Raw genomic sequence first — 14,102 nt, 5'->3', positions numbered from 1 at the left:
TGCTACTGAACTTAAAGTTGAACTAGACACAAAGTAGGAAACTAGAATCTGGAAAGACCCAACATCTGGCCCACAGACTGAAGAGACATGCTAATGTGAACATTCATGTGAGTTAAGTGAGAGAGTGCACGTATATGTTTCACTAGCAAACTTTAAACCTGATTAACCACCAAGCAGGAATAGAGTCAAGTCATTTGTGTTGTTCATGCCCTGTACGAGAGCTGTTTGTGTTTATGTGGGTACCTGTAAAGGTACTTTCCTCCTTCCTGTCTTCTTTAATCTATGGCTAGCTACGCCTGTAGGGTGTAGGAGTGTGTGTGAATGTGTGCGCTCTTTCATCTTTGCAATTTGCACTCAGCCTTGCTAACGTGGCTGGACCTGGGAATGGGGAGAAACTGTAGCCTTGCATCCAGTGGACCGGGAAGGGTAGAACCCTTCGGGTCCTCCAGTCCATCAGATCCAGCATTTTTTAGCAAAGACGACACACAAGAGAAGAGACTTAGCCATTTGGCTCTTTTCACCAGATCAAGGCCCGATACGTTCCAGAGACAGACCTGCAGTAGCAGCATGAACTCTTGATTTCATGCATTCCCCTTTGAAAATCGTTCTCTGTGATTATTTCACCACCACTGATAACAAGAATGATCAGGCTTGGTCAGACCACAATTATACCATGGTACTTCCACAGATACTAATGATCTGGGAACATAGGAACTCTCTGAGTCAGAGGTGTATCACATATAGTAGCCCATGACAGCATTTTCCTCATGAATTTCTTGATTGGCCAGCAAGTCACATTGACTTTTAAGCTTTTGGACAGCTAGCTTTCAGTGGCCTTTCTTGCCATGCCTCTGCTTAGCAAGAGAAGGCCAATCAGAGTAGTTTGGCTATCCAGTGCCCAGAGGAAAGGAAAGGGTATCATCTGCCCTTCACTAGCTCCACTTATGGTTCTGTAACCAGGGAGTTACAGATCTCTGGAGAACTTCTTAGTGACTGAGCTGCTTTTACTAGGACCCCCATTTACTGCCTGGTGCTACTACTGCCCTCAATTTCCCCCTAAACCAGTTTTCTTCATTCTGCTCCCAATCCTGTCCCAACAAACTGTCTGTCCTTAGTCACCGCTCCCGCTTCGGCACCCTCCATACTGGACTCCTATCCCATGATTCAAACTCTCTAACGCTCCCCCCCTTGCAGTTCCCTGCCCCATGTCTTTTGCTACCAAGACAACTCTCACGATAGCCACCACACAGCTATATCAGGGTGTTATTCACAAGAGACTAGCATATGGGGAGGGCTGGAGAGTTAGTAGTCAATCACGAGTGAGGTTTGTGGGGTGTTAACTTTGAAGAGAGATCTAGGCTGGGCTCTTCAATCCATATACTCAAAGCTCCCTGAAGCAAGTAAAAGGAGTCATCCCCGTCCTTCCCTGCAGGGAAGTCCAGGATGGCTTCGAGCACAGGATGAGAATAGGAAGCTGTGCTGTATTTCTTTTCCTAAGAAATCAAAAATTCTTTGGTAAAGTGAGAACAAAGGCATGACTAGGAGACTGTGGCCTTGGCAAATGGGACATATGAAACTGCCTGCATCCTGCCAGGGCCCTCTTGCTTTCCTCATGCAGGCAGATCTAGGGAATATCTGCAGCCTGCACAGCATGTCCCAGGAATCATCACATACTGAAAAGCTTCACAATAACAATGGGTGATCTGTGCCTTGAAAGAGTTGCAGTAAGTAGTGAATTTATGTGATGTTAGCTGGGCACTGTTTTGTAGTGAACACTCTCAACATCCTGTACTGCTGGGCAGGAGCAGTACCACAGGTCTAAGCTAGCGCCAGACTTGGCCACAAACAGGGTAAAACATATAGAGCTGCTTCTACCTCTCTTACAAGAGGCAGAAATTCTTGAGGACAAATACCTCTTGGAAGGCACAAGAGGCCTCAGGATATAACACTACCTCCACCAACGTGTGGACATCCTACTTAGCAGTAAATCCCACAAACAGGAAACACAGAATGGCAGCTGCTGCCAGGAGGCAAGGCTGCTGGAGATGGTAAGGTCAGACACTTGCTGGAAAGTAGAGGAAGTTATGTGAAATGCCCAGACGAGGCAAGTATTTCCCTGGAAGATAATAATTTGCTCCTATCACACTGATCAAAGGGTTTGAGCTGTAGCTGATGCTCAGCACCACATCTCTTATTCCTGCACACACCTCAACACAGGAACATGCTCTCAAGCATGGACATATTTCCTGTCTATGCAATAACACTGCATTCTTCATGACAGCAAGGTGTGTCAGAGGACCAACGACAGCAAGGCCTTAATCCATATCAAAATCTATTAATGCTCCTGAGTTTTATAAGCCTTGAGCCCATATAGAGCAGTCTGAAGACACTACAAGCTGTTTCTAGGGAATTACATCTGCTTTTTCTAGGAAGTTGCCTATGGAAACAAATATAGCTGCTAATGGAGGGTTGGGGTGAGGAGGTGCATGGAAGCAGGTTTCACTTCTAACTCTACTCTGCGATCTTGTGTCTCTTTCTTGCCACAAGTAAAGCCTGTCAACACCATACAATAGGCTGTGTGCCTACAATGAGGTCTCTCAGTCATGCCTCCATACCAGTAGAGCATCAAAAGATGAGCTAAAACCAAATGAATTAGGCTAGCCGGCAGGGCAGTGGCTTGATTTGGGGAGCAGGGGGAAATATTAGCAAGGGAGGAGAGAGTCTGTACCATTTCCGGTCCCCTGTCAATAGAAATGCCAGACCTAGGCCAGAGCTCCATTAAAATGTTGTGCCAGAGAGAATACAACACAGCCCCCAGCCTAGGGATAGAGCAGACAGAAGCCAGCACTGACAAGGCTGTATCAGTGCTTACACACACCAGCCCTGTGGTAACACGTGCTCTTACCACAGCAGCTGGATTGGAAACCCACCACCAGCACTAGGGATGCAGGAGCTTTCATTCACTCAGAGGCAGCATGCGAGCTTGGGAAGAGGGTGAGGAGACTCAGCAGACTCTCGCCACAGGAAGGAGGAGCAGGTGACACATAAGGCAGAGAGACTTGATGGTTAAAGGCAGCAGTGAGATTCATACTACTGACACAAACAGCATGGAAAACTGGTGCCAGAGTTTCAAATGAAAGACTGGGGAAAGGACTGCAATACGCACTGTCCAGCCCCACGGCACTCTCAGTTAGCCCTCCTTCTCTCCAGCCTGCACTGACCCCTGCCACCCTGATTTCCACAGGGAGCAGTTGTCAGCTGTGCCCCAGAAGGGCTCCCCTTCCCACATGTCCTAGAGCACTGCAGGAGAGGCCTCCAAAGTTGTCCTACAAGGCTCTGGAGAGAGACCCAGGCCAGGGCAGGGCCATAGTATCCCCTCTCTTCAGGGCAGCCTGGACTGCTGCACGCAGTCCTTTCGGGGAAGTACTCACTTGCAGCACTTGTGGGGAAAAGGGGAGGCATTAACTACACCCACTGCCAGTCACAAACTGGTGACAGGCAGGGGGCGAACCACCAAGATTTAAATGCTCTCCCAGATGGTCAAGGAGCTGAAAAAAAGGACTCCAACGCTCCAGCTTCAGTGACAGGAAAATAGCTCCTGTCTGAGGAAGGGCAGGGAGCTGTACTTGTGATTGCTACCCAGGGAGCAATGAGTCAGACCCCTCGGCCAGGCCGTCTTGCCCTTCCCCATATACCCACACTCACCGAGATGACCCGGTCTCCTACGTGCAGAGTCCCGTCCCGATGGGCTGCACCACCCTCTGCAATCCGTGAGATAAAGATCCCCTGAAATACAGTCAGGAAGGTCAGAGCAGCCTGTGTTTCCCCTCACCAGGGCCTTTGCCTCCCAGAATTGCTCCCTGGCACTAGGAAAGTCTCAGCCCCTTTCCATCAGCAGACTCCTCCCCTTCTGCCCTGGCATTTCCCCGTCATTCCTCACTCTGCACACAAATCCTCTTCTGCTTCTAGAGCCACCTGCAAAACCTCCAGCTGCAGCAAAGCCTTCATGTGGCCCTGAGCCCAGAATATATGTAGTCAAGAGGACAGAGGCAGGATTAAATGTCACTGGCATGGATTGCCAGTCTCAGCTCCACCTCTTTTTGAGCTTCTCTCCATCCCCAGCTTAGAGTAGATTCTGCCTCTCAGCACAGGGAAGATAGAGAGCCTGCCTGGCCCACCAGCCCCAGGGTCCCTGGGCCATGCTGCTGCTTCCTGCCAAAAGTGAGGAAGACCTTGCGCTGCTCCACAGCCTGTGCAGAGATTTGGTGACTGAGCACCTTCACTCCCAGGGATCATCACTGACCGTGTCACCAGCCCGGTAGGGTGTGGAGCCTTTGCCACCAGCAATGCTGAAGCCCAGACCCTTCTCATTGCGCATGAGGCAGGTGGAGTATCTCTCTGTTGGAGGTGTCCCCTCAGGCCGCTCTGGGAAGCGTAGACCACCTCGCCTCTCACGAGGACTGTAGTCATCCTCAGGGCGCAGTGGTGTGACAGTGATGGCGTTCTCTGGCTCCACCATCCGCTCTCGCAGAACTGTCATGGAGACGGAGCTTCCTGATCCACGCAGTGCTTCCACTGCCACGTGATGCTCAGCACAGTGCAGGGACACGCCGTTCACCTGGGGACAGAGAGAGCTGGGCACAATCCTGAACTCCACAGGGAGCTCTTCCAACAGTCTGCACAGATAGCTCCAGCCTTAGCCTTAGTATCTGCTGCCCCACAAAAAATACAGCTGATCTCCTACACAGCTCTCTATTGCCACCTTGTTTCCACGGGGATACCCCAGACCTCATGTGCTGCCAGCAAGGGAGTTTCCTCACACTTGAACACAGCACAAGAGGCTCCTACAAGATGTGATACCTATCTCACTGCCTACAAGGACAGTCCCTGCCAAAAGGAGTAAAGGTTCTTCCAGAGGAATTCTCCCTCAAGGGAGCTCTAACTTCTCCTGTCACCTCTGTCAGGTGATACAGGGTCACCTGTGATGTCAGGGATACACCTCTACAGACAGCAAACACACATCCCACGGGAACCCCCCCAGTCAGGTTACTGCTCACCAAAACCTATCTCCCCTAACAGATCTCAGTGCAACTCAGGATGACATGACTTCTTGTTGAGCTTTAAGAAGGGCATCTACCTCCTCATAACCTGAGATACCCATTCCCTTCCCCTCCACGCAAAACTGGTAAAGTACTTTCAGGAAGGACAGCAGGTTCTGCAGTCCTCAGGGAAGCAACCCAATTCCCTCCACTCTTGTTTCCATGACTTCAGACATGAAGTCCTACCACATCAGGAGATTAAGGAATTGCAAAGTTGGGGTCCAGGAAGCTTGAAGAATCTTCCTTTCATAGCAGCTGCTTCATTTCATGTTAATACACACTTACAGGAAGGGTTGTCTGGCTCCATCTGAACACTAGAAGCTCATATCTCATCTTTTCTACGTAGTGGTATTTCAGAATTTCTCCCCATCATGGCCTTCATCACTGAGCAAAGTCTTATATCCTTATTCTAAGGGTAAAGATGTATTTCTTACAATTCATAGTCAACCCAACTCCAATGTGCCTCAGCCATTTCTTACTTGTGGACATACACAGTATGTTAGTAGGAATACGACTGATCTCTTGAGAAATGTTATGAGGGTACATCTACTTTTGCAGGAGGCATAGATGAATGAGTATCATAGGAAGGCAAATCAAAAATAAAAGGAATTAGTCTTTTCCGAGAGCCATGACCAAAGATGAATCTACTTCCTATCAAATAGTAAACTGCCATCAATTTAACTGTTGAGGAAAGGAGGAAAAATTCATCTCTCAAAATCTTCAAGATCTGACTCCCTTTTGGAAGTCACTCTGCAGCAAAATACAAGACGATATATTCAGCACAAGAATGCTGGGTGACATTTAAGGCAATATATAAAATATCACACTAGATGATCAAGGGGATATTCCTTTTGGACTTCATGAAGTCATCAAGACAGTGTTATGATAATTGCACAAACGAGCACTGTAGCTTTTTAAACTCTAGAATGAAGTTTATCTCATGAATCCAATACAAAAACTTTTAAATAAAGAACCACGTAGCACTTTACGTGACTTCTCCTATGGTCAACGCCAGGTAAGCAGTGAGAAAGAAAGGAACTTATAGTCAGGCAGATGCCCAGGCCTCTACAGCTAAGATGTAGGCTGCAGCCAGTAGGAGTGCATGACATACCTAGAGACCATACTAGATCTCATGAACATGGAGTAGTGCTACAAATACAGACCAATTATTTCTCTGACCTCAATCCAATACTGTAACAATAGATATTTACCTGCATGATGCAATCAGTCCTTCCTGAAGTGGATTTTGAGTCTGTATAATTAATCATGTTTAAAATAATTTGAAGAGAGGCAGGTACAAGGTATCTTAAGCAGAGGCCCTCTGGTTAAGAGTTTGTCTTACAGGGTCTGCTTTTGACCCTTTAAGAAAGTAGAAACTGATAGTGGGTGTACAGGCTGGCTGCTCAGCCTTTTGGAGAGGCTGGCACACACCACTTGGTATCTCTACCTGCCTAGGTTACGGAACACTTCAGATTTGGGGAGAATGAGTGCAGGAGCAATTTATGTCCTTATAAAACAGCAAAGGATTAATGGTAATAGCAACTAAACAACTAGCTCTTTGAGCTGGGGGATTTTGTTTTGTTCTTGCACAGCTCCTCATGCTTAATTTGGCCTATGGATCAGTGTGATGCAAATAAATATCAAACCTCATCTCTCCCTGCACTCCCTAGTCATTACTAGCTCAAGTCATTTACTTGTTCACAGCAGCTAGGTTCTTACCTCCAGGAGCTTGTCCCCAACACGAACCCCTGCACGAGCTGCAGGACCCTCTTCTGACACACGTGAAATAAAGATGCCCTGAAAACAAAATTACATGTTAGAAGAGGTGAAGCCCATTCCTGAGCCCTGGAGAGCGTGGAAGGAGAACATTCGGCCCTACTCAGTTTCAGGGAAAGGGGAAATCCCTCATCAATCTCATCCCCTGGATTGGGGAAACAGGACAGCCACATCACCTCATTCAGGAATTGGTGCAAAGGGGAAAGAAGCCCCATTGCAGGGCTATCTCACAGGTGACAAAGTGGAAAAGGGAACGACACTTAATCCTCTTCCAGTGGGATGAGGATATGACACAGCTGATGTCACCACATGCATGGAAGACAACCCCACACCCTTCCCCTTTTGAGTCCTGTACATAAGGGCACAGATGGGAAAGACAGTGTTGTTCCTCCTTATTGTAGTCAGTAGTTTGCACGTACCAGAACTTGGGTTCCAGAGGCAACAGCTTGTTCAGCCCTGTCAGCCTCTTACTTCTGGCACGGTCAAAGACTGCTCCCACCTTGCTCTGCAAAAGCCCAGCCTGGCTGCAGGGCTGATACATATGGATATCCAACAGAGCTACAGAGAACTAGTTCCTGTAAGTGGGTGCTTCAATAATTACACGGCCCAAGGTCTTACCTCATCATCACCCTTATAGGGGGTAGAGCCCTTGCCCCCTGCGATGCTGATGCCCAGCCCCCCTGTCTGCCGTACGATAGTCAGTGTCAACTGGAAGGAGAATAGACACAGGTTACAAGTCAGCGCAGACAGCAAGAAGGCCAAAAACATCTTGAAGAGCAAGGGATGAGTACATAAGAGAACAAGCACAAGAGTTCAAACTTTATATGCATGCATCTGCTCACATGTCTGTGTAAGGTGTGGTATCCATGCCTCAAAGGGACCAAAGTTAAAATACATTTAGACAAACAAAGCCTTTTTCACAGTTGAGCCCTGAACTACATCTCAAGACCAAGAGTCAGTTTGCTTGTAATGAACACATCAGAATGAGATGTCCACCACAAAGTAAACTGAGAAGCAGTGGGATGGGACTGGACAAAGAAGCAGGGATGGTGTTCACATCACAGCCCAGCTCTACCACATGGCTCCCTTTGGAGTCTAATTATATACAACTACTGGGAGATTAAGGGTCACCCCAGAGTAGCATGCAGTAACAAGAATTGCACCTCTTCCAGAATACTCTGGATAGATACTTGCTTTCCACCAATAGAGCAAAGCCAATAAGCAAGTCTGAAAAAGCCATCTGCTTTGTCCAGTTGACTCCTTCTTCTTCTCCCCTCTGCACAGGCAGGATCAAGATTGTGGCTGTGCAATACAGAAGTCTCTTTTCCTTCCTCTCTCCCACCTCCACATACCAAATTACACCCAAGTTCCAAAAGCAATACTTTTACTCAGACTTGAACTGAAACTGTCTATATTCAGGACACTAGCGTAAACGGTTCCTGCTGCCTCAGTCATGAGAGAGAAGATGCAGAACATGTGGTAGGATATATGGAAGGGAGTGGGATACAGGACTCTCAGGGATCTGTCAGGGCCAAGGACCAAGGAGCTGGTGAGATAAGTGAAAGAAAAGTACATAGACACCTGGAGAGAACCAAATTTGCTGTCTTCCAGATGTCACTTCTCTGGAAACAAAGTCCAGAACAGAGAGCGGCTGCTGCAGAGGTGTCTACCTTCAACATCATGTCCTCTTGCCTTAGGTCAGGCCACAATGTGGGCAGCAAAAGAAGTAGACTTGCCTTCCTTAATCCCCTCCCCACAAATCCTTCTTTACTTTCTACAATGACCGAAGCAAGAGTCTGTGTGAGCTTCACATTCTGCTAAGATCAAAACAACAAAAAAAAAAGGAAATGAAGAACTAGAATGGAGTTCTTTGCCATTTCCTTTGGTGCCCAGTCAATCGCAAAGTTGACAATTCCTGCCAGATCCTTCACAAGGGAACCCTCGATTCAAGTCAGTCCATTAAGTACATCTTCCCAGGTGCAAGACTTTGTGACTGAATGAAATCCAAGTACTGAAAGACATGCATTCTTCAGGTGAGACAGAGAAATACGGAGGTCATGAGATAGCTCTGAACATCATTGATTGAAAGCACACTGTAAACTAAGTTATAGATTAGACAAACATACTTGAGTGAAGGAGTCGGCTGGATCTAACTACAAATATCTACTTCCTTTCTTCTCCCCAGTCTTGCTGGATCTTAATAATGTTCTAAAGACTTCTATCTATATTCAGCACAAACTTCTAGAGACCACTGAAGACCTGGTTCCCAGACATGGACTAGAGTACTCTAATAACATAAAAGATATTTCCAAATTAAGTAGCTGATGGATTTGTTCAGTGACTGACTCACTAAGACAGGATGCCGCTTTTGACATGCTTCTGACAAAAAGTGAGGAATTCACAAAGTTACTACTTCCAGAAAGCGGCTCCCATTTGCACAATAAGTTGATGAAGTTTTAACTAAATGAAAGATAAACAACAAAGAAAGATGCATTTTGCAGATTCATAGAAACTTGCCCGAAAACATGGGGGACCTTGTCAGAAAAGTCAATTGGGCTGAGGGTTAAGAGCTTCATTTCTATAGAAATAAAATGAAAGAACAAAACACCAAGGAGGAATTAGACCTAATTAAATTTAAAGACACTGCTGGAACAACAGCAAATAGACATGAATTGGACCTAAATATATTTAGGCCAGAAAGAAGATTTCAAACACCCCAAACAAATGAGTCCTTGCACCAAGACCGTGTTGCAAGAACTCAAACTGGTGAATGGTCATTTTAAGTCTATGAAAAGAATGATGTGAATATGAACCTGAGAAAGAAGAAACTGGATCCAGTTTCCTATTAGGGCTTTTCAGTTTTTTTACATTTAGTGTTGCACATTATGGCCAAGACACTGCTTTTTCTTCCACTAAAACTGTAAGGTATTTCTTCCGATAGCATGTCTATCCCAAGGCTGCTTCAGAGCTGCCTTGACTTTCCTGATACCTAGACTGACAGACTCTGGAAACGTGGCAAACAATTGCCCTAATAGCCCAGAACAACACAGCTTCTGCAATCACTGTCCGCGACTTTCCCACGTGTTTTTTCTCTTCTTCTATTTTTGCCTCCAGAATCAGGGACCCACCCACCCCAACAATGGCACGTCTCACACACAACAACAAATCAGTGATTTTCCCCACCTAGAACATGTTACTCATCTGATTCTGCTCCCCAACATCAGCAGAATAGGCAAACCTTCATTAACTGGGCTACACATCCAGTGTTTCTTCCTAGTTCCTTCCAGGCAGGCAGGCATGCATGCATGCCCTCCATGGGAAAGTGCTAGCGGGGAAGGGAGGAATGGGAAAATGGAAAAAGCCATCACTTCAGCCTAACACCGATATCTCCCTGAATGCCCATTGAAGACAAGGAGAAGCCCATTTCTCCTATCAATCGCACCAAAGTATAAGCCAAGGAAGCAGGTATGCTTCCCTCCCCTCTCCTCTGTCCACCTCCCCAGTCTGTGTTTCTGCCAGTAGATTTCTGAGGAATTCACTCAAACGAGGATTGATTCCATCCCAGCCTATTTCTTGCATGTTTTTAAATTAGCTATCCTTTAACAGATTCTCTTGATCCTTTCATTCTGTGATTGTATGCTAAATTTTCAAAGTTGCAGCACATAAACTAGAAATGCAACACACATGGACAGGCTTACTTTTTAGTAGGGGCCAAGGCATATCTGAACATTATCCTATTAGACTTGGAACAGTATTCAGTGCTGTGTCCTTCAAACTGCCAGCTAAGGATTTTTGCAACCTGCCCTTGGCAGGCGCACAGCAGACACAGTGGCAGCAAACTAGATATTCACAGGATTCATAGCGCCAAAGCATGGAGTTGTTGCACTTCAGAGCCTGCTGAAAGGCTGAGTTGCTCTTTCTGACATATCTAAGGAAGTGGGGGCTTTAGGGTTTTATTTCCAGAAGGCAGCAAGTTTCTGCATGCATAGACATCTTTTTTTTAAACATGCCATATGTCTAAAGGCAGGTACGTTTCTGATCCATGGATTCATATCACTTGAAACTTTAAAAGGGACTGGATTCTCAACAGTGACACAGAAAAGCCAAACACGCAATAAATACTTCTGACTTGTATTTGGATAGAAGCATGGTGATGCACATGCATCATCTGATGATGACAAAGCACATTTCACTCCATCAGCAGCTAAAGACTCCATTAAATATCATCAATAAAGAACAAATAATTATTTAAAACTTAGAAGGTCTGGGTAACTTGTACCCAAGAGTTGCAACAGTTGACCAAGATCTCTGATCTGCATATAGAATATTTATTAAATTCTGGAACCTTCACAACCTGAAATAGCATTCACATTGCATGGTTAGATAAAGAGGTTACACAGAACAATGCTTGCCACTATAGACCAGTCATGCTAGCCTCAATTCCATAAAAGTAATTGAAGAACTAGTACACGTGCTTCTTACTAGACAGATACAATTCATGACAAGCAGCTGAATTTTATGAAAATTAGGTCTTGCAAAACACCCACACATACAAAAGCCACACAAACAAAAAACTAAAAACAACCCCCCCGGCACCCCCCCAAACAGCACTATTTCATTCTTTGGCAAGGTTCTAAACTTGGCTGATAAAGTAATAGTATAACTGTAACAAGCAGACTTTTGTAAAACATGAAACTTGTTACCACAAGACATTCTTATTGACATCATATGATACTATTTTTAAGTGTACATTATACAAGCTAAGAACTAACAGAGATCAAGTACTAGTGATCAGTGGAGAACCAAGAAGCAGTGTCCTGCAGAGATCTTTATCAGGCCAGATCTTAATGCAAACCACTAACAGAAAAAAAACGTTGAATAGTTCCATATGAGGGGAAGTGAGGATTCTTTGAACAGGGGGAGGAGAAAGGATAGAGATATATTTACCTTCCTCATGCCATTAATAATGTTATAGAAAAATCATTATTCCATATTTGAAAACAAAACAATTAGTGATATTCAATGAAACTTCAGCAGCAGGCTTAGAAGAAACACTTTTTAGTACAAAGCACAATTAAATTGCACAATTTATTGTCACAAAATACTGTGCAAATCGATTGCATGAATGAGAAAGGAGAGATCAGACAATTTCACTGACAGCAGCTCCCCTGTGTCTACTTCAATGGTATGAACACTCCAAAGATCCTAAACTGCAGTCTGCAAAAAGCTGGGAAAATAGCAGAGCACGAATCACCATGTCTCACTCAAGTCTGGACTTCCTAATCCCACAGCCATCCCAACAGCAGTACAGGAGAAAATCCCTCATACTCAGCATTAGAGATGTATTTATACAGACACACGTTCAACTCTGCATGTCCTTTTTCCACGTACACCTCAACAAAATAGAGGGTACTTACAGAAGAGGCATATAACAGTTCAGGGGCCAGAGGCACTGACTCACCAGGAAAGATTAGAAGAGCTAAATCTGTCTGGCTTCAGTAAGCAATAACTCATGAGGACATGGGCTACGCTGCAAATATCAGTGAGCAAATGGAAGGTAGGGGATTATTGCATGAGCTGTTGAGAACTAAATTAAAAACAAGCAATGGAAAAAGGAACATGAAGGAATGATCCTGCCACGGTACAGGGACAGCTTGCTGGGAACAAACAAACAGAAGACTCTTTTGGCTCTGATCATGTTTCTTCCTCCTTTCAGATGATTTTTTAGTTATCAAGGGAACGGATACTTGCAAGGTAGAGATGGTAGGGTAGAGAACACACAAACCAAGCACTTTATCTCCTTCCTACTTGACACCTCTCCACCCAGCTTACTGCTAAGCAGAGGGAGAGCCACATAAGAAAGGCTTGTAAGTCCCAGTGATTGACAGCAACATTAAGAACAGACAGAACAGAGGAGCTGCAATGCTAAACACTCTGCTGTATCCCTGCAGGCTCCTTTCCCCACATAGATTCCAAGTCCCTGGACAACATTTCATTAAGTGAGGATGAAAAAATGATGTAATTAAAAAAAAAAAAAAAGAAATTCCTACTGATGATGACTTTTACATCATGAATAAAAATCTCTAGGTTCATATAAATATGATTAGCTCTTTCATTAGTGAATTCCAGAAACAGGGCCTTAAGAAGCTAATAATTCCTCCTCATTTGACGCTCAGGGCACCCAGATCTGCCACAGTAATGAAAATGTGGATAACAAGAGAGAGGATCCTGAAAAGAATTGGCTGGATAAATATTGGAAAGTAACGGGACATTCAGAGTCCCATTGGAAATGCAAACGTTCAACTTCTTAGATAAAGAAAAATAAAATGAGGCTTGGACAAAGATACAGAGCCTTGAACCATTCTCAAATCTTAAAATAGGACAAAAACCTATTCATAGAATTCCTGCTCATTCAGCTGGAATGAGTGACATTGATATGCATTATATTTCTTTCTCTTCAGCTAAAAAGGTCTTTTATTCCAATTCTTAATGAATCTTTTTCATTCTGAATTGTTAACACAATCTATTTTGCATATTTTGCATCATTCAGACTGTAAAATTTCACCTAGAAACTCCCGCCAGGCCAATAATTTAATTGTTCTAAAGGTCCGTTTTAGCATCTCATTTAATATAGAATTGAAAGGCTGACAGGATTAGAGAATTTATGACTTTTTTCTAAAATCTGTTTCATTGGCTAGCCTCAATTAAGAATTGTGCTTCATTTTCAAATGCTGCTGCTGAGGGCAGACAATACACTGGGAAAGCGTTTGTCTAAGGTGACAATGAAATAGATGAAAAATTCTTACGTTAAACCTGGCATCACTTATTTTACAGTATACGAGAACAGACATGTTTAAGTACACAAAATAGTATGGTGGACAGAACACAGTAAGGGTGTTGATGCTGAATGCAGGAACGAAAGCAGCATAGCTAAAGAGAATTCACATCCGTGAACAGAAACTACCACATCTGAAGTGGAAGGAAAACTACAGAATTTAGGGTACTGAAGTCTGAATCAACTCTGGCCTGTCATCCAGTCAATAAAGTTGAACTCAAACAGCACAGGTGCATGAAAGAGCAATAACAGTGATATAGAATGAAGAACCTATCTTATAAGACGGGACTAGAAGAATTTGGTATCTTTAATGTAGCAAAACGAAGGCTGAAATGGGTTGTGACTGAGGTCCATAAAAATTTACCACAGAGAAGGAGACAAAGGGTCAGATA

At 44.6% G+C, this 14,102-nt stretch overlaps 1 protein-coding gene across 39 annotated transcripts in view; it reads right to left on the bottom strand.

Moving 5' to 3' along the window:
* The window catches only part of SCRIB (scribble planar cell polarity protein), a 121,548-nt gene that overhangs the window by 62,249 nt on the left and 45,197 nt on the right, over nucleotides 1-14,102 (bottom strand). For all 39 annotated transcript variants that reach the window (XM_068933730.1, XM_068933688.1, XM_068933697.1 and 36 more), the window contains 4 exons: nucleotides 7,494-7,583; nucleotides 6,819-6,896; nucleotides 4,304-4,618; nucleotides 3,706-3,786 (listed from right to left, as the gene is read on the bottom strand). In XM_068933730.1, coding sequence (XP_068789831.1) covers nucleotides 3,706-3,786; nucleotides 4,304-4,618; nucleotides 6,819-6,896; nucleotides 7,494-7,583 — 564 coding nt within the window. The remainder of the gene's footprint in view (nucleotides 1-3,705; nucleotides 3,787-4,303; nucleotides 4,619-6,818; nucleotides 6,897-7,493; nucleotides 7,584-14,102) is intronic.

The sequence above is a fragment of the Struthio camelus genome, chromosome 2 (genome assembly GCF_040807025.1).
Source record: "Struthio camelus isolate bStrCam1 chromosome 2, bStrCam1.hap1, whole genome shotgun sequence".
Taxonomy (NCBI): Eukaryota; Metazoa; Chordata; class Aves; order Struthioniformes; family Struthionidae; genus Struthio; species Struthio camelus.
The sequence above is the reverse complement of the archived record's forward strand: the minus strand, read 5'-3'. Positions and strand labels throughout refer to the sequence as shown.